The 26,245-nt window shown below is 36.1% G+C and overlaps 1 protein-coding gene across 2 annotated transcripts; it reads left to right on the top strand.

The window, feature by feature from the left end:
• The first annotated feature begins 668 nt into the window (after positions 1 to 668).
• On the top strand, positions 669 to 24,477 carry LOC104899723 (nuclear pore complex protein NUP107). 2 transcript variants are annotated; one of them, XM_057390667.1, is made up of 24 exons: positions 669 to 958; positions 2,789 to 3,117; positions 3,201 to 3,270; positions 3,747 to 3,865; positions 8,202 to 8,230; positions 8,339 to 8,464; positions 11,225 to 11,383; positions 13,273 to 13,365; positions 13,439 to 13,606; positions 13,747 to 13,845; positions 14,501 to 14,736; positions 14,823 to 14,880; positions 16,519 to 16,607; positions 16,722 to 16,853; positions 17,981 to 18,103; positions 18,211 to 18,309; positions 18,397 to 18,585; positions 19,066 to 19,240; positions 19,368 to 19,524; positions 19,912 to 20,114; positions 21,526 to 21,667; positions 22,628 to 22,788; positions 22,933 to 23,049; positions 24,149 to 24,477. In XM_057390667.1, exons 1-24 carry the CDS (start codon positions 879 to 881, stop codon positions 24,233 to 24,235), a joined length of 3,240 nt encoding a protein of 1,079 aa, XP_057246650.1. In that variant the 5' UTR covers positions 669 to 878; the 3' UTR covers positions 24,236 to 24,477. The 2 variants fall into 2 exon arrangements, with proteins under 2 accessions (XP_057246650.1, XP_010685276.1); XM_010686974.4 differs by lacking the exons at positions 669 to 958; positions 2,789 to 3,117; positions 3,201 to 3,270; positions 3,747 to 3,865 and adding an exon at positions 3,877 to 8,092 and having other exon boundaries at positions 8,199 to 8,230; positions 24,149 to 24,397.
• The last annotated feature ends 1,768 nt before the right edge of the window (positions 24,478 to 26,245 follow it).

Here is a 26,245-nt window from a genome sequence, read left to right as displayed (position 1 = left end):
AAAGTTACCGTTGCTTGCATTGTAGGAATACAAAAAAGGGAAGTTCAATTACTTGTAGGGCCCACAATCAACTCTGAGATTGAGTTTGGGAAAACAAAACCCATTACTAGGCTCAGCGTGCCTTTTGATCTATATACCGGTAGTCTGGAGGCAGACTTACCAAAGTATGGGCTCAAACTCGTTGCTCCAAACTGCCGCTATTAATGCTCTTAGTTTTATGATTTCAACACATTTCATTTTAATTCAACTACATTAAATTAAATATAGTTTAATTTAATTTAACTAAGTTCAATTCATTTCGATACATCTATACTAATATATTAAAAGGCGTGTCTAAGTCAGAAATGGTGCCACGTGACACTCTCCCTAAGAGAGTTTTACTCCATGTAATCCACAACAATAAAAAAAATTAGAAATTGCATAGTGTAAGGTTTGATCCCGAAACCTCAAGAATCTACACTAAAGTCTTAACCACTAGACCAACTAATATTTAGTGTTATCATTTTAAATTATAATGTTAATAAATGAAAATTTTGTTTACCCGACGCATAGCCCGGGCCTAATAACTAGTTTACTCTAAATCGAGCTCATCTTTCAATTCAATTGCCTTAAAATTTAAACACACGAGCAATGTAAAGAGTACACAACTACACATCCAATTCACCAAAGAGTCGTCCACAGTCCATACGAGCCCTCGTCTGGAACATTGCACCACAAACACAAATTGGGCGAGCTCTAAAATTTAAACCGTTAAATGATAAACCCCAAAAAAGCCTTTCGCGCGTAAACCTCAGTTTCTAGGGTTTTGTTTCATCTTCTAATTATCGGAAAATCACCAATCTTTTTTTCCACTTTGAACTGTTTTTATTATTACGACCATGGACGTTGATATGGAGACTTCCCCAAGCTACGTCGATCCTCATGACCTAAGTATCAGGGAGCAATATCGTCGTTACGGGTATTTTTAGTATTAATTTCTTATTGTTGTCCATGTTTTTTCTCCTCGAGTTTATGTCAATTTGAGAATTTTTGATGCTACATCTAGTAATTGATATCTTAATGTTGTTTTACAAGTCATGAAATACGCTAATTTTTAAAACATGAAGTTTGTTTTTAGAGGTTTAAGCAGTTTTAATGCGATCTTATTGATATTGCTTAGGGCATTTACTGGCTAATGGTTGTAATGGGTTGGTGTTGGATTGAGTTTGGGTGATTTCGTTTGAAAATTGTAGTGATATAATGGGTTTTATTCGTAACCCCAAACTGTCGAAATGGAGATTATTTGGGTTAGCTGAAGGGTTTGGAATTGCTGGCAATAGAGGCATTTAAGCAGTTGAGTGAGGTTAAGAGATTGTTTGATTATGCGGAGAACATTTTCCCAAAAAGTGGTTTTTTCATTTTCCATTGTTTGGTTTGTGAAGGGTGGATAATAGTTCTCTGATGGTGAAAATTATTTTTCTTTTAATAGAAGGGATGCCACATTTTCCCTGCTATTCTTTACCTTCTTTCCTTTTCCTTCCCTTTTAATTTTAAGGAAAAATTGACATTGGGGGTCCTCACTCTACGACATTGTCTTTTATAGGTTCCAACTATTGGTTATTTTAAGTAAGACCTAAGCATGGATTGTTCTGATTTTAATAGGGCCAAACTACGCAAATTAAAATCACAACAGTCCATATTTAGGTCCTATGCAAAGGATTATAAGTAAGTTAGACCCTATTTAAATTACATTGTTACAACAACCCATACTTAGGTCCTATAGAGAATAATCAATAGTTGGGACCTATAAAAGACAATTGTCCATAGTTAGAACCCCAATGTTAATTTTTCCTAATTTATATTCCTCCTTGTTTTTACTTGAAAAATGTCTTTTCTTGAAAGACTGTTTTCCATGAAAAATATTTCCGGTCCAACCAAATGGAACCTATATGAAAGAAGAGGAAAGCAAAGGTAAAAAAAGGAGGAAAATGTAAGAATGAGTGAGATTATTGTCAAGGACGAACTTGACTCATGTATTATTTTTGGGAAGCTCATTGAAGTCCCATATTGTATCCCCATAAATAGGGAGAAGTGTTCCTTTTTATGTGGGGGTGGGGTTTGGAGGAAAAAAGATCCAAGGTGTGCAAAGGGACAGTTGTTTGGCTGTTGGAATTTTCATCTTTTCTGGGTGATGGAAGAAGAAATACTCAATTTAAGTGATTCCAAAGTGCAAAATACAAGTTGAACAAGATGATCTTTCAGCTTTTATGCATCTCAAATGGGGTTTTGGTGGATGTTAGCACACATTGCTAACTAATATAAGAATGGTTACAGGAACGCGGTATGCTACCTAGTCTAGTTTTTTAACCCAAACATATCACTTGCACTTTCTAATTCACCTTCTGCGGATTATAGCTTACAGGGGTTTAAGCTAGCAGTGGTTAGCTTTTTTCTAATTTACAAGGGTTATGATCCATACTTTGATTAAATACGAATTATTTTTGGGGCCAAACTGAGTGGTTGACTGACTTATTAAATGTCTTAGAAAAGTCTTCTTATATGGTAATGTCATATTTTCATATTTGGATTTAGCTTTGGAATATAACAATGTCCAGCTGTTGCAACATGCTAACATCTTAGATTTTCTTCCCCTCTCTCTTTGTTCTCCCTCTCTGAAGACATGTTATGCTGAAGTTTTAGAAGCGTGGTTTGAGTTGAGGTCATTCATGAACTGAACATTTTTTGTTTCTGTTATGGGTAACTGGTGATGTTGACTGCATCATATATACTAAGATGGGTTTAACTGCAGACGGAGACCCAGCACTTCACCGCTTCAAGATAGTTCAGCCTCCAGATTTGGTGAAGGTAGAATGTCCAATACCGCATTGTTCCTTGAAGACATCAAGCAGGAGGTTGAGAGCCTGGATTATCGGGAAGGAACACCCTCCAGACCTCATTCTGCTTACAGAAGAAGATCTCCTGATAGTCAAACAATAACAGACTTTCGTAGTGGCGCTGACTTGTCTCATCAGGCTGGAAGTCATTCATTGAAAGCATGCAAGATTGAGGAGGATGTTCAGGATGCTGGCGAATCAACATTTTCTTTGTTCGCATCCCTTCTAGATTCTGCCAACGAAGGTGCTTATGTAAATCCTGCTGAAGTACTGTACTTCTTGCTGTATAGGTTGTGTATCTCATGGTTTATAATATGTCGCTTGCAGGGCTTCTATCAATTCCTGATCTTATTCTCCAGTTTGAGAAATCTTGCCGTGATGTTTCCGAATCTATAAGGTGCTTTTATCTCATATATCACACAGGCTGTAGCATAATGTTAATCGTATGCTCTAATAACTTAATTCTTTATGTCATGTTTGCTTTAACTTGACATTATTTTTTTATATATATAAAATTTTCCGTCCTCATCTCCTATTTGCTGTTAGTGTTGCTATCAGACATCTTGTTGTGAAATCTATGCGCAATAAAGATTTTTGTTATCATATTACCAACTTGAATGTGTGCATTGTTTATTGGAAGCTATCAATCAATCTCATTACTTAATTGACTCTTGCCTTGTGTGTAACCTTACTATTGCTGTTCAATGTGTTTATCCTGTGAAAAAGCTCATGGTGCTATTCTAATTATGTTTTTAAATGCTGTTCAGTCTTTTACTGTCTCTATCTCTCTCTATCGCTTGGTAGGAAAGGTTTTATGGGTTCTCTGGTGCTAAGATTTTGTTTCTCCTTATTTTAATCTGATTTATGCTCCAGGTATGGGTCTAGTGAGAGGCATCGGATTGTAGAAGACAGATTAATGCGACAAAAAGCCCAGTTTTTGATTGATGAAGCTGCTTCCTGGTCACTTCTTTGGTATCTTTATGGAAAAGGAAATTAACTTTCTTCCCCTCTATTGTTGTGATGAAATGGAGCATATTATGCTTTTATTTGTTTTCCTGATTTACAAGTCCTCTTGTGACATGTTTCTCAGAATCTCAATCATGGTTTTGTTGAAATGAAATTTGTTTTCTGTGTGATGAGCATGTTTGAGTCTTGAAGGGTTGCTAGAAATTCGTATAAACATTTTCAATAAATTTTCATGATTTCAATTTTTTGTAGAAAATTGTGTTTTCGAAGAGAAAATGAATTGGATACGACTAGCTTCAAAATTGAAGCACATAGCTATCATAAAATAAAACCTGTACAGTTGAGCACCAAACAAAATTTCGTGAAGTCTAAACTCCCATTGAACCACACAGAGTGATATCAATGGAAGGATTAGAAACATCATGTCTCGAGGGCTTACTGAATGCAAGTAGCCATCATTTGGGTGGGCTGCGTTGGGAATGCTGAGAGATATGCTGGGTCGATGGGGACACTAAGCTATACAGGTGTGCTTGGTCAAATCCTATTTCGACTGGACCTAAAAAAAATTAGAATTAAGAAATTGGGTTTTCGGTATAAGGAATAAACTAAACAAACTATGGATAAATCCAAGCGACCCTTTATTAAATCCAAGCGATCTTTTTGTGGGTGGTTTGGGTTTTGAACCTGGTTTATGCAGGTGGGTCAAAATTTCGGTATTTAGTTTTTTTTTATCTGGCTTGAAAACGGGTCAATTGAGCACCATTAAAGTGGTCCAAGTAAGATTAGGTTGGTGGGTTAGGAGCACGACCCAAGAATCCATCCACCAATTGCACTTGCCGAGGCCAGGTTGTGTGGTGGTCGAGGCCTCAACTCATACGGTTCGTGGATTGGCTCGGGTTTGACTCAGCTTAGTGGTGACCTTACATAAGGGCTATAATCTCACAAGGAGGAATTTTTTATCTCTTCATTTTTTATCAGTCTTTCTCTTATCACATCATTGGTAAGGATGACATATAGAGAGGGAAATCTAACAAATGACTCCCTGGTTTAAGGTGATTTTAGAATCTCATTTAGGTCCTAGAGTTGATATTGAATTGAACCTATCAAGTTTGGTGAATTGTAGTTTGATCCTTAATCTTGCTGAAACTTGCAACATTGTGGGATCAAGTGACAATCTCTTTGAGGTGTAACATGCTGTTTAGGGATGACAATCGGACCGGTAGATCTAGATACCCCCTCCCTAGAGATGGAAGGCAGATAAGATCTAGATATCCCCACAATAGCCTCAACTGGAGTATGGGTATGAATTTGGTGATTAATGGGCGGCCTGCCATCCCTACCTTCAATGGCATCCGTGCGTGTTTATGGCCATTGCTTCAACTCTTTCGCTTCTTGATGCCCTTTTCACTGCGTTTTCTAGGTTAAATACTCCATCCCATCTTTGTATCTTTTACAACCATAAAGAGCCTAGATGTGGTCAATGGTGCCAGACTGTTGTGAATGATCCTTACTATTTAGAGTTGTTTTTGAATTCATACAACCATCAAAGGGAATGCATGTATATGGTGGGGGGGGGGTTCTAAAAGCTGAGAAGGATGCTTCTACATGAGTAAACCTCTAGGTCTCCATTTTCAACTGGTTATGGTGGTTTTATTGAGATTCGAGTCACTTTACAAGCAATCACTTAAAGGTTGTGAAGCATATTAATTATTAGGTTTGTTGTATGTCATGCTCATTCTGACAATATTGGAGAAGTGAATTCGGTCTTCTTTTAGAAGTTTGTATCACACTGTTAGTGACTTAGTGTGGCACCTCAAATTAATAACAATGGTGTATGTACGTGATCAGGTTTAGTTCTTTCTTTATGGAAATAGGAAATCTTTTTGATGCCATATGGTGCCAATGAATGATGACCTTGTGCCTTAATGAGCAATCAAAAAATGTAACGGGCTTCCACTTTGGGGTAGTGACTAGCGAGGTACATCGAACGTATGCATAAGGAGTTTTATGCTGGGCACAAATCCTTTGTGTTTGGTCGATTCATTGCATGTATGGTCTGTTATTAAGTTGTATAAGCAATGGAGATCTTCAAAAGTAATCTTGTCAAACCATGTATTGGTATGAGCAAAATAAGTAAAAACCTTTATCTCCTCCGTTCTTTTTTTTTTTACTTGCAATGTTTTGACTTTTACGCTTGCCGATATACAAATTTGACCATTAGTATCTCTAATTATATATTTGTGAAAATTATAAGAAGTTGAAATCTTGTAAATATATTGAGATAAATCCAAAAACACATTACATGCCAAAATTTGTGTTGCATGTCATTCACAAATTTATGGTCAAAGTAAGTGCTTGAATAGTGCAAGAGTCAAAACATTGCAAGTAAAAAAAAATGGAGGAAGTATTATTTTAGCATTGGTTCATGATGAAACTAAGGGAAGCAGTTGGCCTTGATGATTTTCCTAGAGATACCTTAGGGAGGTTGTGACAGACGTATTCAACAAGATTTGGAGGACAAATAAGATATAAAAAGATTGGAGAAATAATACGTTGCTACCATTTAGAAGACAAAAGAGATGCATATTTAGACTAATTATATTATTGAGTTAAAAAGCTTTTGAGTCATAGGCGTTCCATGAAATTTTGGACGAGAGTATTAGATTGAAGTTATTTCTAAGCATCTTGGAGAACCAATTTGGGTTTATGCCAGGTTGACTCTTAGACGCTATTCACCTTATAAGGCAAGTGTTCGAGTATTATGGTGAGAGGAAAAAGGATTTGCACATGCATTTCATTGATCTAGAGAAGGATTATGACAAGGAACCCAGAGATGTGCGTTGGTGGGCAATGACAAAGAAAGGTACATCATGTACTTACATTGACATAGTAAAGGACATGTACCAAGAAGTGATAACAAATGTTAGGACACGTGGAGGATTAAGGAGGATTTTTTTATTACAATTACACTACTCCAAGGTTATGCATTAAGTTCTTTCTTCTTTGCTGCATTAATAGATGAATTAACTCGGTCTATCCAGGATGAGATACCATAGTTTATGTGGTTTGCAAATATTGCATTGGTGGATGAGACAAGAGCTAGGGCTAAATGCTAAGTTGAAGCTATGGAGGCAAAGTTATTTACCTCGGGGTTTAGGTTAAGTTGAGTACAACTGAGTTTATGGAGTGTCATTAATTTATTTAAGGAGCTAAGCAAGCATTTAGTGACATTAGATGGTGTAGGGTTGTACTTTTAGTGTGTTTTTGAGTACCTTAGGTCAATTTTCCATAAGATTGAAAATATTAACAAAAATGTGACTATTCTTTATGGGTGGGTTCAGTGGGAAAATTTTGTAGAATGATTATTAGACCAACATTATTACTCCCTCCGTCACCAGAATAGTCTCTACACTTTCCTTTTTTATTTGTCCCATATTAGTTTGAACACTTCATTTTTGGTATTGTTCCACTATTATTATATTAGTTTTCTTACACCCATTTGGCTCGCACTCTATTTTTATTAATAAAAATACCCAACTTTCTCACCCATTCAATAAAAAAACCCCACCAACTCCTATCACATCTTATTTTTTTAATAAAATGACATTTGATAACCACATTACAACCTATCACCTTAAACTACGTGTTTCAACAAATGTTCAGATCTTTCGCGGGTAGGGGAAGTGTTTGGGTTGGGGGTATTAAGAAGGAATAAGGATCACATAGGAAGATGGGGGTAAAGATATGCATATGGTGAGTTGGATATGTGGGAACACTATGTAATAGAATTCATATCGAGGATATTTGGAGATAGGTAGAAGTTGCAGATATTGAGGATATACTAAAGAAAAATTTTGTACATTGGTTTAGGCATGTGCATGTCTACCAAAAAATGCACCTGTAAGAAAAAGTGGAGAGTTAGTGGTCAGACTTGGAGTGATTATAGAAGAGTCGAGGGGGCTAAAGATGTCTTGGATGGACAATGGAAGGAGTTAAAAAGGATATGTACAAAATGTGATTGCATATAGGACTAGATAGAAGTGATGGAGGAAGAGGATATTTGTGGACGATTATAAGATATATACTCTTGGTTCTCACAACAGATCCCATCTTTTGGAGTTGAGGCTGTAATATTGTTTTTTTTGCTCTATTGAGTGCTTATTGTTAGTGGGGAAACACACATCTTTTGCCGCTGGAACTGATGTGTAGTTTTTTTTCGTTCGAACTAGGAGCATTGAAGCTCCTTCTAAGAGGTGGTTTCCTTTTCAACTTGCTAAAAAAAATGGTTGATAGTCTCTTCTCTCCTTTGTTAAAGTTTCTGGTTTTGATTTGTCGAAAAAATTTCTCCTTTTGCTGCAGGAAGCGAAGAAATTCCCGAAGATCTTATCCTGGTAACCTTTTCTTTCTATCACTTCGAAGTTTGGTGGTGCCATTGATTTTTTACTGTTTCTATTGAGTTTGGAGATGTAAAAACTCTGATGTGCACTGCCATTTAGCAGTCCCCAACAACCTCACATCTGGAAGCTTGCCAGTTTGCTGTGACGGATCTCACAGCACAATTGTGCCTTCGAATTGTTCAGTGGCTAGAAGACCTAGCATCTAAAGCCCTTGAGTTGGAAAGCAAGGTAATCTGATTGTTCCTTTGCCTAATCTCTATATTTGAATTGCCATTCGTATGTCTGATGCTATGTATAGTTTCAATAGACTGTTGCAATATTCTTTGTTAACCGGTTTGCTTTACTTTTAAGTTTCTTATTTATTGGGAATTTATGATCATCAGCATCTGTACTTCGTTATAATGTTAATTGTGGGAATTTTAATTTTTTATTAGAAAAGGCTGGTTGGGGGGTGGTGAGTAGCAAACATCATCATCATCTGGATGTTCTATTTGTTTTTCTTGTCAGCCCTATCTAGAATTGTAGTCTCAGATTCTCAGTTACAAAGTTGTGCTGCTTAATTCATTTTTGTCATCATCTATGTTACTCTGACTCTTCTAGGAATTGTAATCTCAGACTATTTGTTTGCCATCTATGTTACAAAGTTGTGCTGCTTAATTCATTGTTTGTCATCATCTATTTGTTTCTCTTGTCAGCCCCATCTAGGAATTGTAGTCTCAGACTCTCAGTTACAAAGTTGTGTTGCTTAATTCATTGTTTGTCATCATCTATGTTACTTTGACTCTTCTATTAATCTTAAGTATCCATGTTGGACATTTTGACACTTCAACAAGGGTATGATTTCCTTGCTTGGATTTATTGATACCTCGTGTATCCATCATATCTATTGATAAATAATAAAATAGAGTGAGCTAAGAAAAGTTATGCAATATGTGCTCGAAATGGGTTCAAGATAAGAAAAGTTGTAATGTGTAAAGACACCGAAAAGGTGCTCAAGAATGATTAGAATCAGGATTTTGCTTAATGAATACTGTTTCGTTCCACCCTTATAGTTTAGTAGGCCCCCATGTCCAGAACTTTTAACGTTTTTTAGGGGGTCTAAAATTTAAACCTTGGTGTGTTGACACTCGGATATGTATCTGTACTTGACACTTGTACACGTGTGTTAGCAACATACACCATAACCTCATAGCTGGAGTATCCCAATTAAAACTTGCATCTTGAATGGATTTTTTTGACAGACTGACATTTGTGATAAGGAATATTAATGCCAGGACGTAATGATACATGGCGCTGCTTATGATCTATGTTTTATCACTCCATGTCTCGCCTAGTTTTTGGCTGTGGCTATCATTACACCATTGGGATATCTATTGTTGCTCTCTAACCCAGCTGCAATAATTGAAAGTTTGTTGGGTATGCATAGTATGGCTTGATTTCTCTTCCTTTCTTGCAAAATAATGAACCTAGACTATGTGTGAGTTTTATTTCTCCGGCAGAATTTTTCATATATATACCCTATATTTTTTTTTTTTTTTGAGGTGAGGTTTTTCCATAGTTATAGTACTTTATCTTCTCTGCTATAGTCAGGAAGATGGGGAAAGGACTTTCCATATGGGGTCTGTTTGTTAGTGAGTGCTAAGCATGAGCTTTAAGTTACAATGTGCAAAAATAAAAAAATAGCCTTTTGATATTGAAGAAAAATGGATCACAGCAGCTTCATTAGCTTGGTAATATAAGGACTTTCAAGACCTGGAGAACAAGAAGAGGTCTTCTGTTTGGCTAGTATATGTTGCTTGACTAATCCCTTAAAGAACTTACCATTACTCAGTCTATCATGCTAACTCATTCTATTGATTATTGACATTTGAATTCTGAGTGTTTGTTTGAGGGCCTGTCCTATTTGGCATGGTCTAGTTTAGTATTCCACGGAAATGTTTCCTTATATCATGTCTGTTCTAGAAAGTGCATAAAAGTTAATATTTGGATATTGCAAAGGCTGGAAAGTGCTAGGAATCAACCTAGCTTTGATACCATTAATGGCAGAAAATTAAGGAATAAGAAGGCTATTGTATTACTAGGATGGACGCAACTTAAAGTAAATGTGATTGATAAATTCCACTTTCGAAAGGTGGATTCTCTCCCAGTATGAGTTTCCGAGAGGTTTACTCTCTCCCAATTACATAACACTCGATTCTCAACATGATTATTCTGTTCCTAATTTGCTCTTACGTATAGAAACTACCCCTACGTAACTTAGCTTTTCCTCCAAGCAAGCTCTACTAACTTCTAGATTCTTCTAGAAGTTTCTATTAATAAACTTAATATTCAATCCCTAAACTACCCGTCCCCCACTAATATCAATTCCTCGCAGAAAGTGTATATCACTTTGCTTTTGTCAGATTCTTTTCTTGATGGGCTCACTTCCTGTTTGGTGTGCTTTGTACAGTTTTCATCAGTTCCATGATACAAGGAAATTGTGCTTTCTAAATTGAACTTTTGACTGTTGATTTTCGTCAGATTCATAGTTTAAAGTACTTCCGTGGTGTTATCTCTTTAATAAACTTTATCGATATGTTTTGAGATGAATTAATGTTCAAAGTTTGAGTTTATAAAGCATGGGGAGTGGTTATTTCTAGTATGTTAAGACTCAAGATGGACACAATGTTGTGAATTCAGCTTATAATATAAGTTCTAGATTTGACGAATATAGAATGCCACAGTCAATGATATTTGACATGAAGCTTGCCCTTAGCGTTTATTTGTGCTTACTGGGTAAGTTCGTTAGGTTTGTGATGGATCCCTTTTGTTCCAGATTTAAGCTCTGAATGGGTTGGAGATGTTACATAGACTGGGTTCCTGTTAACTATGTATTTTCTGCATTTGGCATTGATTGATCATATTTTTATGAGAGTTGAAAATCTGACATCATCATGTTTTCTTCTTAGCTAAAGCAATTTTGTTTGTGACGAAACTATATTGTTGCAGGTGCGTGGATCCCATGTTGGTACGTATCTTCCTAGCTCCGGCATTTGGCATAATACTCAACGATATCTTAAGAAAAATGAGAAAAGTCTGAAGACTGTTAAGCACCTGGATTTTGATGCTCCAACGCGAGAAAATGCACTGCCCTTGCCTGATGATAGAGTATGTTCTTCAAACCTTTTATCTTAATTTCAAATTTTTGTAACCTTTTTCCAGTGTTCGCATGTTATTATGTTTCCTTGACGGTTTGACTTGTTCTGTTTGTTCTTTTCTGTCTGTCTCCAATTGTTCTCAACGTGAAGCTGATAATTTAGTTATCTATCACTCTTTGCTGCGCCTTGGCATCGACTCCATTTAATTTACTTTGCTCTCTGTTTCATCTGTTTATATATGCTTTGCTTATGTTGCGGTAAACTGTAATAGACTAGGCTAGGGAGAGGGGCATTTCATAATTAAGTAATTTTAATAGTAGCTTGAAGAATAAGTTGGGAAGTTAGGGAGGTAATATTTCTATAAATATAGGAACATTAGGGAGAGAGAAATCATGTTGAATGTTGAGTAGTATTTTGGGTGAACTTTTAAGAGTTCTTTTGGGAGAGAGCAAGCCTCTCGAAAGCTTGTAATCACTATCCGTATCTTACTGTTTTTCAGAAAATTATCAATCAAGTTCCATTTGAGTCCATAATCTTCTTCTTTAATCTGTCCTAAAGATGTCTGTTCATCACATAAACGTTCCTCCAAAATCCTATTTTCTGGCTTTGATGGTTTATGTAGTTGCCCTTCTGATCTGAATAATGAATTGCTTGCTTCTGGAGACATAGGCATTGTTACATGGAATGCAGAACGTTCCGGAATGTGGTACGGAAACATGAACACCGAACGCAAGCTCTAGAGTAAACCAGATGGACTTCTAGACCATGTACCACGTTCTGCGTTCCATGATGCGTCCCCTGCCACGTACCACGTTCCCGGTATCTATGGACATAGGTGCCCCTCCAAAGTAACTCGTCAACACCTTCACTTGTATCATCCACCCGAATCATGTCATCTGCAAATAATATCCACCATGGCAGGGATTATTCTGCTAGGTTCATTCATGACTTCTTCCAATAGAAATGGAGAAGATGGTCTCTGCTGTAAACGAACATGAGTAGGAAAATGCTCCTTGTACCACATTGTGTCCTTGCACTAGTCTTAGTCTTAGATCCTTCCTTCGCAAAGGTAATATCAGAATCAGATACATTTCTCCAATAAAAAAGAATTTATCTTGACCTTTATCACATTAGGAGCCTAGGATTCTTTTGCATGCTTGTTGCTACATGTGGTGTCCTCTCATATGTATCTGTTTGTAAAGCTTGTACCTATAAGTGTGACATTCAAAATTGGTGGTGTAGTTGGCCTTAGTTCTTGTCTTGCAACGTGCTTTTGGAGCATAGCAATAAGTTTAAGCATGTCTAAAGAGCTGCTATTTTCCTTCGGATCTGAGTTTTTGGAATTTGGGGATCGGGATCGTTCCCAATCTTGTTGTCTTTGCAGCTTAGGCATGTGAGCTTTGGGATGAATGAGAAGAGGAGGTTGCTTTGGAGTCTGGACATCTGTGTGCTTGTGCACAAGTCTTGTGGTTGGAAAAAGGAAATAAAAGGATTAATTAGAAAGCTCTGCTGATCATTAGTTTTTGGGAATATATAGCTTTCTAATTAATATCTATGGACTGGGGATATCTATCAATGATGTTGCATGACCAGAATGTTGTTCTTTTGGAAGAGCTTACTCAGAGGACTCTTGGTCTTCTGTAGTTATAACTCTTCTTTTAGATATGGTGAATTGGTTATGGAATTTTGTCTTTACTAAAAACGAAATTGCTGTTTTTCTAAAATAGTTTGTAATGAATTTTTTCTCAGATGAAACCATGTTTACCTGGATTGCGATCTTGTTCCAAATTGCTATGAGTTCCTCTCTATCTGTAACTGTGCAAATTGCTTTTGGTACCTCTCCCCCCCCTCAAAGTATATGTCTAGTTTGTGAAACTGATGCCTAGTTTCCTCGAGCAGAAACAAGATGAATCTCTTCTGGAAGATGTTTGGACTCTCGTACGTGCTGGAAGATTGGAAGAAGCATGTGAACTTTGCAGGTCTGCTGGACAGGTATTCTCTCTTTTCAAAGAAGAGCTTGAGCTTCTATATAAAATTATATCCTGAAGGTAACTCTGTTACACAGCCATGGAGGGCTGCGAGTTTATGTCCTTTTGGAGGATTAGACCTAGTTCCATCTGTTGAAGCACTGTCGAAGAATGGTAAAAACAGAATCCTACAAGCTATCGAACTAGAAAGTGGAATTGGTCGCCAATGGCGCCTGTGGAAATGGGCATGTTACTCTGCCTCAGAGGTAATGAAAATAGTGAATCTTCTGGTTTGTTTGTAATGTTGTTTGCTACTCTGCTATGCGTTAGTATTTTTTATATAGAATTTCATTCTTTTCCATATCTGCATGGTATTGATTGTTTTTCTTTCTGCTTAACATTTAAGAGGATCGCAGAGCTGGGTGGTGGAAAGTATGAAGCAGCGGTATATGCAGCCCAGTGTAGCAACTTAAAGCGAATGCTTCCAATATGCACAGACTGGGAGGTATATACGTCTCTAACGAGTAGCTACCTTATCATTTAGAAACTGTTTGCTCGTCCACTGCTTTTTAACTGATCTTTTCTTCGCAGAACAGTATATGATGTATATTGGTTGCCTGGTTTTAAGACCTTTTTGTTGTTCATATCAATGTTAATCTGAACTTCTTAACCACATATAATCAAATGCAATTATGCAATCACCATTTTTTATTTGCTTTCTTTTGGTGGGAGGTTGAATTAATGCCATTTCATTGGGCCTCTAGTGAGAATATTTTGAAGCTTTCTTCTTCTCATGAACTGACCAAAACATCAAATATCTAAATAGTGGAAGTAGCAATGTTGATAGACGTATCCTGCTAGAAAATCACTATTATAATTTCAACTGTGATTTGTCCTTGTCATGTTGTGTATGTTTGGCTCTTTTTCTTCTTCTTGACCCCTTTTTCTATAAAAAATTCTTTTTGGTGGGACTTAAAGATTGGTTTGATGTTGTAATGCGGGTTAGCGGGGTAACACCTTTGCCTACCCCCGAGTTTGAGGATGAAGTCTAATTCACCATCATTCTGTAAGGTTCACAGTTGTATACATCCGTTTATACATTTATTTCAGTACACCTATTGTTTAGGTGTTTTTCCCCATAATTCTTGCTATTTTTCTAGTCAGCATGTTGGTCGATGGCCAAGTCATGGCTTGATGTCCAGATGGATATGGAATTAGCACGTTTGCAGCCTGGAAGAATGGAACTTTTGAAAAATTATGAAGAGACTAATGGTGCAAGTCCTAGTCAAAGAGTTAGCAGTTCCGGGTCTTCAGAAAGGCCAGAGAATTGGCCTCTACAAGTTCTGAACCAGCAACCGCGCCATCTTCCTTCACTTATACAGAAACTCCATTCCAGGTAGCATACAAAATAACTGATGTACTTCTTTTCTATGCTTGCCATTCTGTATTCGGAAATATATCATGTTTCTATATGTGATTCAGTGACATGGTACATGAAGCTGTTACTCGTGGATGCAAGGAGCAGCATCGCCAGATAGAGGCAAGCCTTTAATTTTAGTAGAACAATTGATGTCTACATTTCTGATGCTTTATAATTTTAGTTAGATAATGTAAGGTTATGTTATATCAGATCTCTATAGACTCTGCCTATAGTGGGTTTCATCAAACTGTGTTGTTGTATCCTCGCCAAATTGTCAATTTACTACAGCTAAATTTTAATCAAACATTGCCAGCCACCGGTTGGTCTACCACTGTAATCTAATATGTACTCGGATTTAAAGAAGAAAAGTCTACTTGTCCTACAAAATGGAAGAGGAAACTGCAAGTTTGTGTTGTTTGATGCTTCCTCATCTTGTCTACGTCGCTGGCCCAAGACTTGATTTCTTTTATAGGCTTACCTACCCAACAAAGGCCGAAGCCCATATAGAAGGAAATTATATTAGCACTAGTTCCTTTTCGCTAGTTGTTGATATGTGTATCTCCGCAGGCCGGCTTCCGCGTGCAAAGAAGCTTGGAATAACATCTGGTCAAGATTTTTTGCTGTAGGACCACAATCTAGTCTGTCTTGTGTCCAAAAGTACTCGTTATGTGAAAAATTGGCTGTGGCGGGATCAAAATCTTGTATTGTATTTACAATAATATTCTCAAAACTCAATCATCATCTAACCAACATGGGTTTTCTGATCATGAATATGCTGGGTAGTTCCTTCTTTTTTATTGTCATAAATGATACTTTATTTAACTTTGATTGTCATAAATGATTTTTTTGGTGTCAAATTTACTAGTCTTTGACCATTTTTGGCCTAAAATATAATGAACAACCTCAAATAATTAGGTACAAGGCTAATGCATTTATAACATTTTCTTTTTGAGAAAAAAATAAATAAGGAACTTTGTAAATCGTGATTCACAGTGGGATGTGGAGGAGAACATGATTCTCACACAATATGTGTTGTTTTTAAGCAAATTACTAGTAATTGGGAGTGGTGATTAGTTGAGCTTTATCAGTGTGCAGTTGCATAGTGATGGCCTGATGGGAATCTGCAGGAAGGACGAAAAGTGCATATGCATAGTGATTGGAGTTTGGGGGAAGAATGATTATGCTAAATCAAATATTAATATGCTACATGATGCAATTAGAAAGTTGTTGGAGAGGGTTAAACTGTGTGATTTGTACATTGTCAGCTGTTGGAAATTGATTTTACCTAGCCTTTTGCTGCTGAAGCCTCACATAGTGACTTTACTCCTGTACCAATGGATTTTATTCTACTTTCTAATGTCATAAAACTGTTCTCTATTACTGTTTCTTGATATCCTAAGAGCGGGCTGGGTAGAATTGGATTTAGGCTAAACTTATAGATGCCTGAAAATCGTTTCTTTCAGATGAAAATCATTTTCTGTGCTGTTGATTTATCTGGTTGTGCAATTGGCCTTTATGTAATGTAACTCTTGGTGGAAGAATTTTAAAATTGAAGCTTCTTATCTTTGGGATCATATAATTAGCTTATTATCTTTGGGATCATATAATTCAGTAGAGACTCAATTTTGTCTGGAGTGTTTGTTTCTGTGCCATACTTTCAATTTTCTTTATTGCTACTATAATTTAATTATCAGCTTTGTTAGTGGAACAATTATGCTTTCACTTTATATAAGGTTCTTTTTCCCTCCTTATAAACAGATGAATCTTATGTCGGGAGATATACCACATTTATTGGACCTTGTATGGTCATGGATATCACCTTCAGATGATGATCAAAACGCGTTCAGGTAATGCAGTATTACTTATAGTAGTATCTAGATATTCAATATGAATTGATGAAGTGTCCCTTTTGTGATTAGCTAGTCCTCCAATGGTTTTGAGTTTGACTTGATGTGCTTCAGGCCTCATGGAGATCCCCATATGATTCGTTTTGGTGCTCATCTAGTATTGGTGCTTAGATTTTTGCTTGGAGATGAAGTGAAAGATGTTTTCAAGGAGAAAATAATGAATGTTGGTGATCTCATTCTTCATATGTAAGTGCAAATCTTTCTGCTGTTCTATTCTCTTCATTAACATTGATAATAAGGATATCCAAACTCATCTATATTGAATAAGGGTGCGTTCACTTTACCTGTATTAACCCTAACTAAATTGAAGTTATTTGAACTGAACTGAATTGAAGTTATTTGAGCTGAACTGCATTGAATTTATTGGACCTGATTCAACTTATTAGACCTGATTGAACCTGATTGGAACTTATTTGACCTGATTGGAACTTATTGGACCTGATTGAAACTTATTGTCCTCATTGGAACTTATTAGACCTGATTGTAACTTATTAGACCTTATTGAACATGATTGAACTTATTTGACCTTATTTAACAAAAAATTTGATGAGTAATAAATTAAATATTACCCCGAAAATAAATACTATCTCTCAAAATTTTATTATAATATAATAATCATTGAAATTTATCCTTCAAAAAAATAGTAATAATTAGCTATCTCTTATGATTAACATTTTAACAAAAAAAGTACTATTTATATGTTTGCCTATACACAACTTTCACCACTAATATATCTAATAGTGTTGATTTGTTTTCATAAAGCACTAGTAGGAAATCAATTAATAGCATTTATATCTTTCATTTTTATTAGTAAGGAAAACATGTTATATCTAGTTATTTAAAGACGAATTGCAAAAATATTATAATTATGATCATTATTATTGTTAGCCTTATTTGACCATGATTATAATATTTTTTAATAATAACATAAAGCCAATGATAATATGAGTAATAAAATGATAGATAATAATGCAAATACAATACTATAAAATCATAGTGGTACTTTTAATTAATTTCTTTAATAATAACATATTAGTTAATAGTAATATGAATAATAAAATAATAGATAATATTACAAATATAATACTATATAATAATCATGGTGGTATTTTAGTTAAAACTTTAATTCAAATTTTAATTGATCATTGACTATTTGGACCTTATTGGAACTTATTAGACTTGATTAGACATGATTGGACCTTATTGGAACTTATTGGACCTGATTGGAACTTGTAAGAGATTTGCATTCTATAACTAGGATTTTCCCCCTGCTTCCTTTTAAGCAGTATCTCTAAGTCACAATTACTCTGCAGTTATGCAATGTACCTATTTTCACAACAACATGAGGAGCTGGTTGGCATTTATGCTTCACACCTTGCACGCCATCGTTGCATCGACCTCTTTGTTCACATGATGGAGCTACGGTTGAATGCCAGGTAAGTCTTCGTTTGTCATTTAGCATATTATTTCCATTTGTTTGTTCATCATCGATAGACTTTTGTTTTTTGTGGTTCTCTTACACGATCCTGAACTTCTTTAACAGTGTACACATTAAGTACAAATTATTTCTATCTTCTTTGGAGTATTTGCCGTTTTCTCCGGGAGATGAACCGAGGGGCAGCTTTGAGGAAATTATTGAGAGGTACTTGCTTTATATTGAGATAATTCTCGAAGCCAGAGTGCATTAAATAGTTCCAACTTATCTATCTTCTATCAATCATTACAACAGTGTATTGTCAAGATCTCGTGAAATCAAAGTTAGCAAGTATGAGAACTCAGCAGATGTTGCAGAACAGCATCGGCTGCAATCACTTGATAAAGCTATGGCCATACAGTGGCTTTGCTTTACACCCCCATCCACAGTTGATGATGTTGAAGCCATTGGTGCCAGGCTTCTACTACGAGCCGTTATGCACAGGTATTCTATGTATAGAGAGTATACTTAACAAGTGAATTCTCATTACTTCTATAATTAACTGTGAGATTATCTTGGTTGTTTATCTCCTCCTCTCTTTCTGTGGTGGTGGCGGGGTTAAGGTTTAATTCTACGCAATGCGTGGGTCCATACAAAGTGCATACTTTGACTGGGCAATGCCGGAAATGCAACTTTGGGGGACTGGGTGGTTGAGTGATTGATAGCCTATCAGTCTGTTGCATGGTTGTGATAATCTGCCAGTTCGAGGCCTAGATTAAAGCTGCATGCAACTTACTCGCAGAAGGAACTGGGTGGTTAATAGCCTATCAATATTATTTTTATCAATGTTGAGTTAGTTTGTGCTTCAACTTTCCCTGTGTTCATAATTTGATAAGCTTGATTTGTTTGCTTTGAAAGTTGACTTTCATTGCTTTCGATATTGTCTATTTGGAACTGGCTTGCTAAGAGAATGTTTCTCTTCAGTAACATACTCTTCAGAGAATTTGCTTTGATATCCATGTGGAGGGTGCCAGCAATGCCCATAGGCTCTCATAAACTGCTTAGTTTTCTTGCTGAACCCTTGAAGCAACCGACTGAAAATCTTCTAGCTTCTGAGGATCACAATGTTTCCGACTGCTTGAAGGAGTTCCGAGACTGGGTATGCATCATTTAAATTGTTCAATTTTGTGACTCGATTATGTGCACGTGTAATCTAACCTTTTAGAATGTCATATTTAGATCTCAATTCTTGTAGAAGTGTACTGACAAAGTTTTTACCGAACTAGAGTGAGTACTACTCCAGTGATGCAACATATCGCAACTGGCTAAAATACGAACTGGAGAATGCAGAGGTTTCGCCCTATGAGCTATCAGTGGAGGAGAAACAGAAAGTCATTGCAGCAGCGAAAGAAGCACTCAGCTCTTCACTTTTACTCCTATTGAGTGAGTATTATTATATGACATAGAGAGGGCAAGGTTTTTTGGCTTGTTCTCTCTAGGATATCATCCCTCTCATCCAAATATAAGTTGTTTTAGCAATTTTCACACATTTGAGAAAGTTGGTCAAATTTAAAAAGGTCGCATCAGTATCGTTAGTGGCACTAAATTTGTAATGATATTGTATTATAAACAGATGTCTATTGTTGTATTGATTTCAACAAGAAAACGGTTATGTTACACTGGTAGTATACACTGTAGAACAACTTGTATTTGGATTGAAAGGAATTAGCTATTACAACTAGTATTTTGGATCAGAGGGATTATAATAATACATTGCCGTTCACTTGCTCTAATATGACATGCTATAAATATTTGTATGTTGTGCCTCAGGAAAGGAAAATCCCTGGTTGGTTCCAGGTGAAGATCAAATATATGACACAACAGAACCTGTGTTTCTTGAATTGCACGCCACAGCGATATTGTGTTTACCTTCTGGTGAATGCATGTGTCCAGATGCTACCTTGTGTGCAACATTGATGAGTGCCCTCTACTCTTCCGTGACAGAGGATGTTGTATTAAATCGCCAATTGACGGTAAACCCTTCTAATAAGATTTTAGCATAAAATCATCTGAAGTATTATGGATAAAAGAATCCCTTATCGACAATTTGAACCTAGCTGACTATTTAATATTTTTGAAGGAACTAATTCCATGTTAAATAATTCGATTTTCAAAGACTTTGTTTCCATTGCGATTTGGTAGATTTCATGTATAGACTGAATTTTGATGAATGCTGTAGTTTGAACCAACTTTTTAAGTGGACTGTAGTGTTCAGAACAAATCAACTTAAGGTGATGTAAAATTTCAGATTAGTTGGGTGTAAAATTTGTAGTTGGGACTAATTTCTGCTCTCCTCTCATACTCTAGGAACATGACAGTTTATGGTTATCAATGGGTCCCTGCAAACATATCAATTTATTTACTTATATCATCCACTGATTTATTTGACTGGCTCACTGGTCCATTGTCAAAAGCTAATGCATGCTATTTACGATTATGATTAAGTAGATAAATTAATTGTCAAATTGAGACATTATTTATATAATGGCAACCAACTTCTGTAGTAAATTATCTAGGTGGAGTAAGTGCATTTCTTTCTTGGTCTGGTTTCAGAATAATTAAGAATTCAGGGGGACTATTTGAAAATCCAATATTGTTTTCGTAAATGCTATATTTTCCCATTGGTGAAATTGCCAACATTTTCTAGTATGTCCCGTTTCACCAACATAATCTTACTTTTCGTTAGTTCTGGAGTAATATCTATCAAGGTGGTAAATTACCCTCTTAGTAGTCTTACATGGCTGTAGAAACATCAAGTATTCTTTTTCACCTACTGGTAGCTGCAAGTCTTCAAGTCATGTTGTGCCAAAACTTGAATGTTTAAGAGGTCATCTTAGATGATGCTAGTGGCTACTGTCAGATTGTCACACTACTAGCAGCAATATACCCCCAAACTAAAGATTTATATACCATTTATAGACACCTGGTGCTGGTTGTAACCTTTGGCTATATAAGCTATAGCTTAATGCTGCAAGAAATGTTCGATTGTCACACTACTAGCAGCAATATACCCCCAAACTAAAGATTTATATACCATTTATAGACACCTGGTGCTGGTTGTAACCTTTGGTTATATAAGCTATAGCTTAATGCTGCAAGAAATGTTCGATTGTGCTTACTAGCATTAAGTTTTTATTTGGCTTTCTCTTTATAATATGTCAGATTATTTATCTTTTTACATTCTAGATACAATCTTGAAATATTGGATTTTCCGTTTTTCAAATCGTGTATCCCATCACTTCTTGTCTAATACTTGCTATAATTAAGAGTATCTTTCTGAAGCTAATTTATTTTAAAGAATGGTAAATGAAAGAAATTCAAATTGTTGTTTTACATTTGTTTGGAATTCTGAATTTTTGTTTTACATTTGTTTGGAATTCCCAGGTTGATGTGAAGGTTTCGCCTAAGAATAATTTTTGTGTTGAGCTTATTCTGCGCTGCTTGGCTGTGGAGGGTGATGGCTTAGGGCCTCATGAACTGAATGATGGTGGTATAATTGCCAGTGTGATGGCAGCTGGCTTTAAGGGTAGGAATTCTTAAGACTATGATATGATCGTCCTACTTTGACTTAAATTTGTGGTTATGTGTCATTTTGTTTAGTGATCCAAAGAGTGGTATTTTTTAACATAAAAAGTTCACTGCAGCTGTAATTTCTTGTTAGCTAGGAATGAATTACGCTAAATTTACTCCTAAATCGTGTATATCAGTGTGCCATGACTCCATTTGTTAAAGTCGTGCATTGTTGTGGTAAGTTGACTGTTCATGGGTGTGAAAGACTTCTAGATAGACCTGTAAAACGGTTCTATCATGCCGGTTGACCCAACAGTTTAAGGGATTCATAGACGGCCTTTTGAGTATTATATTTGAATGAGATATACATTAACTAGTCTTAATCAATACTCCCTTGTAATAGAGTTTCCATTTATGTTTGTCCCAAATAGATTTCCCATTTCCTTATTTGGTATGGTCCATCAGTTAAAATATTTAGCTTTCACTTTTTACTATATTATTCACTTACCCCATAAACAAGATGACTTTGTAAAGTGGCCCACATTCTCTCTCCTCAATAAACAATTCATGGATAGTGTACCAATTTTAATTTTTAATTCTAATTTAATGCGACTAAGGTCCCACTTATGATTTCTTTTTAATACTTGTGCCCAAAAGAAATGGGAACTCTATTTAGAGACTGAGGGAGCATACAAGTTATGTGTCCCAAATAACAAGTTACTTATGGAGATTCATTGAAATTGCTTCAAATCTAAATCTGTGTTTCTTTCGTGTTATTCAAGACAACTTTTCTCACTTCTAATTAGTTGTACCCTTTTTTTTTTTTCCCATATACGGAACATTCTTGTCCATATAGAAAAAAAAAAAGAAAAATCATTAAGGAATCTAAAGTGTCAGCTTTTATATCTGCAATATTATCCTTTCTCTACTTTATAATTGTACTGTCTATTGACAAATTGGAGATCATATAATGCAGGTGAACTTTCTCGATTTCAAGCTGGTGTCACAATGGAGATTTCACGATTGGATGCTTGGTATTCTACTGGTGAAGGATCTCTGAAAGACCCAGCTGCATACATTGTGCGTGGTTTATGTCGTAGGTGTTGTCTTCCTGAACTAATTCTGCGATGCATGCAGGTAAGAGTGTTTTAGAAGCAATGAGTGTTTGTTAAAGATCCTAGTTCAGCCACACCTGACATTTCGAACATTTTCATTATTTGAAGAGTTTATGTGCCTGAAGCTGTTACATCAGTAGATGTTGAGTTCTGATTACTTTTGCAGGTATCTGTTTCATTGGTGGAGTTGTTTGAGGTTCCAGAGAAGCATGATGAGTTGATTGAGCTTGTTGCTTGCTCGGAAACAGGATTGCTACATTTATTTAGTCAACAGCAACTGCAGGTAAACTATCTCCACTGTTAACCACGTATAAAACTTAACTATGTTTGTCTGTACTTGATTGTATCAGCTGATTTTAGATTATTGGCTAATACCCTCATCTTGGGACTTGATGGAGTGGATTTTAAGTATAGTAGGGAGGGACCTGTTTGGTATTCTATACGAAGTGTTCGGAAAGTTGCTGCACTAGTTGAACATCTTTGTAGTGATTGATAGTTGTATTTATGTCATGCACTGACAGTAGTCATAGCGAGATCAAGCATTGATATACTTGGTCTATGATTCTTTATCAAATACTTGCAAAATCCTTGGCGGTTTTGGCAGTCTAAGGCTCTCAAGAATGTCCTTAACATTGATTTTGATGGTAAACAGAGAGGAACTGTACTGGCAGTAATTTCGTATGCTTTAAATGTTTTCTTTAACTGGTTCAGCTTATGACATGTACTTGTGACCTTGGTTCAAAATGTGTCAGCATAAATTTCCTCACTATAGTATACGTTATATGTCTTGGGAATATTTCGGTGTCGCTTAATCATGTGCCTCTTCATACCAAAAAGTCAGATCATTCTATAGACGAAACACTTCTATTAGTTCATTTCTTTGTTTTCACAAAAAATTTGTGAACCCTTAAGCTTTAATTGTAACTTGAGTTGGGCTAAAATTATCTTGTATACCAGTTCAGCAGTTCCTATGTAGCAAATGTTCAGCAGTTCCTATCTAGCAAATGTTCAGTTGTCCTTACAAGTTGCAATTATTTATATCTTCTATTTCTTTTTAATGGTAACACTTCGACTTTTGCGCTATTTAAGTATCGATATTCTTACTTCAACATTACTTTTTATATATATTAATATCTAAAAATAATTGTACGAATATAAGCTGATGATTGATTCATTTCCGTGTATATTATAAGAATACCAATATTTATTGATGATGAAATATATCAATAGTCAAACTTGTGCATTGGAGACTATGATAGTCAGGGAGTTGTAGTTGAAAAGAAGCGGAGGAATGACAACCTTGCACTAACTCACTGTATCGTATAGCATGATGTTTAACTGAGCTCAATGCTCACTGATTTCATCTTTTTTACTTGGTCCAGGAATTTTTGCTGTTTGAGAGAGAGTATTCAATATGTTTAATGGAGCTTCAGGAGGAAGGTTCTGTGAGCTCCCATGAGTTGTACTGATGTAATACCATTTTTGCTGGCAAGTAGTATGTATATGTATGTTGTAAAATATAAATTTAATTCCTACATAATCAGCAAATAGTAGGAAAACGATTATGTGTTCTTGAACCTATAGAGAGAAAATACAAAGAACATGAAAGGCATCAGTCTTTAACTCTTTTACTTATTTGGAGTGGAAATTCTCTTCCAAGTAACTTGTTGATCAGAAAAATTTATGCGATGTGGAGTATTTTACAATACAATACATGTAAGAAAACGTACTAACATTTGAAAACCCTCTGCACGAGGGGGAAACATATTGTACTTGATCTTCTGTTCCAGTGCTAATGTAGTTGGCGTCCTTGGCGATGATGCATACATCTCAATTTTTAGTCTCAGAAGATGAAATTTTGAAAATATGGTTGTTTCATACTTTAAGACTATTTTCGCCACCACTCATGACTTCCATACCCTTAATCCTTCTTTCACCTGTGCCAATGCCCTCACTCCTCAAGCAACCTCCCTTTCGCTTCCTCCCTCCTCAGCCGAAGTTCAGGGTTGTATTGCACAAATGTCTCCCACTAACTGTCCCGGTCTAGATGGAATCCAACCTTTCTTCTACAAGCATTTATGGACGGAGTTAGGTCATCATATCTCCTCTTTTGTTTCTAATTGTTTTTAAAATTGTTCAATTTCTAATGAAATCAATCACACTTATCTTTTCCTGATTCCCAAGGTTCTTGATCCTGCTTCTTTACAGGAATTCCGGTTAATAGGACTTTGCAATTCGATTTACAAGGTCATGGCCATTAAATTGATCTCACCAAAGCCTTTGATAGTCTCGAATGGGGGTTTATTAGGGACACCCTTGTTGGTTTTACTTTTCCTCCTCTGCTAATTAAGCTCATAATGTCTTGCATGACCTTTTCTACCATTTCTTGTCTTTGGAATGGTGAAATCACAAACTCTTTTAATCCTTCCAGAGGCTTTCGCCAAGGTGACCTTCTGTCGCCTCACATCTTTGTCCTCTGTTTGGAACGTCCTTCACAGATTATTAAAGAAGTTGTCTCCCAAAAATTGTGGCTTCCCCTTCACATATCTAATAAACTTTCTCTTTCACATCTTTTTTTATGCGGATGTCGTTTTCCTAATTGGCAAAGCAACCAACACCAACCTCCATTCCATCCTACGCATAATGGAAATGTTTGGGGCTCTTTCTGGTCTAAAGCTTAATGATTCCAAATCTTATATTATCTTTCCCTAAAAGATGTCCTACCCTGTCCATCTTGGTGTTACCAGGAATACTCCTTTCAAGTTTTTCAAATCCTTTGGGGGATATTTAGGAGTATTAATTAGTCCTCTAAAACTTAACAAGAGAGATTTCTTTGTTATTCTTGAGAAGACGAAGGACGATCATATTAAAGGGTGTCAATCAAAATTGCTTAACATGGCAGGAAGATCAACTCTAATCAAATCTTTCCTCAATACCTATCAACTTTACTCTATGCAAACCTCTATTGTCCGCTCTTCGATTATTTCATCCTTTTAGCAACATTGTAAAAAATTCTTATGGAATAAGGTTGACCAATCCCATTACCTCCCTCGTACCTCTTGGGATGTCATCACTAATCCTCTCTCTGTCGGTGGTTTAGGTATTAGAAATCTCAAGCTTTGGAACCTATGATTTGTGGCAAAGTTGGGCATCACCCTTCCAAGCTTTGGGTTAGAATCTTGTCATCTCGTTACATAAAAAATAAACACGTCCTTTCTTGCACTTCCTCTTCTACCTCTTCTCCCCTTTAAAAGGATATTCTCAAGGAATCCCTATTCTCATAGAGGGACTTATGCGCTCATTGCCAAAGGTCTAGACACAAGCCTGTGGTATGATATTTGGGTTAGTGATCAGGCCATGTATCTCCATCCCCAAATTTTGATTCCTTCTACCATGGAGTATTGGCGTGTGGCTCATATCATTACAAACAATTAGTGGAATTTGAACCCTATCTTACACCACATTCCTTCTTTAATATA

The sequence above is a fragment of the Beta vulgaris genome, chromosome 7, assembly GCF_026745355.1.
Source record: "Beta vulgaris subsp. vulgaris cultivar EL10 chromosome 7, EL10.2, whole genome shotgun sequence".
Lineage (NCBI taxonomy): Eukaryota > Viridiplantae > Streptophyta > Magnoliopsida > Caryophyllales > Amaranthaceae > Beta > Beta vulgaris.
This window is presented reverse-complemented; position numbering and strand designations above follow the sequence as displayed.

Coding starts and splice junctions, on each gene's coding strand:
- LOC104899723 (XM_057390667.1), top strand. CDS start 879: ATGGACGTTGATATGGAGACTTCCCCAAGCTACGTCGATCCTCATGAC. Junction 16,854..17,980: donor GGTGATCTCATTCTTCATAT/GTAAGTGCAAAT, acceptor ATTACTCTGCAG/TTATGCAATGTACCTATTTT. Junction 20,115..21,525: donor TATTAAATCGCCAATTGACG/GTAAACCCTTCT, acceptor TGGAATTCCCAG/GTTGATGTGAAGGTTTCGCC.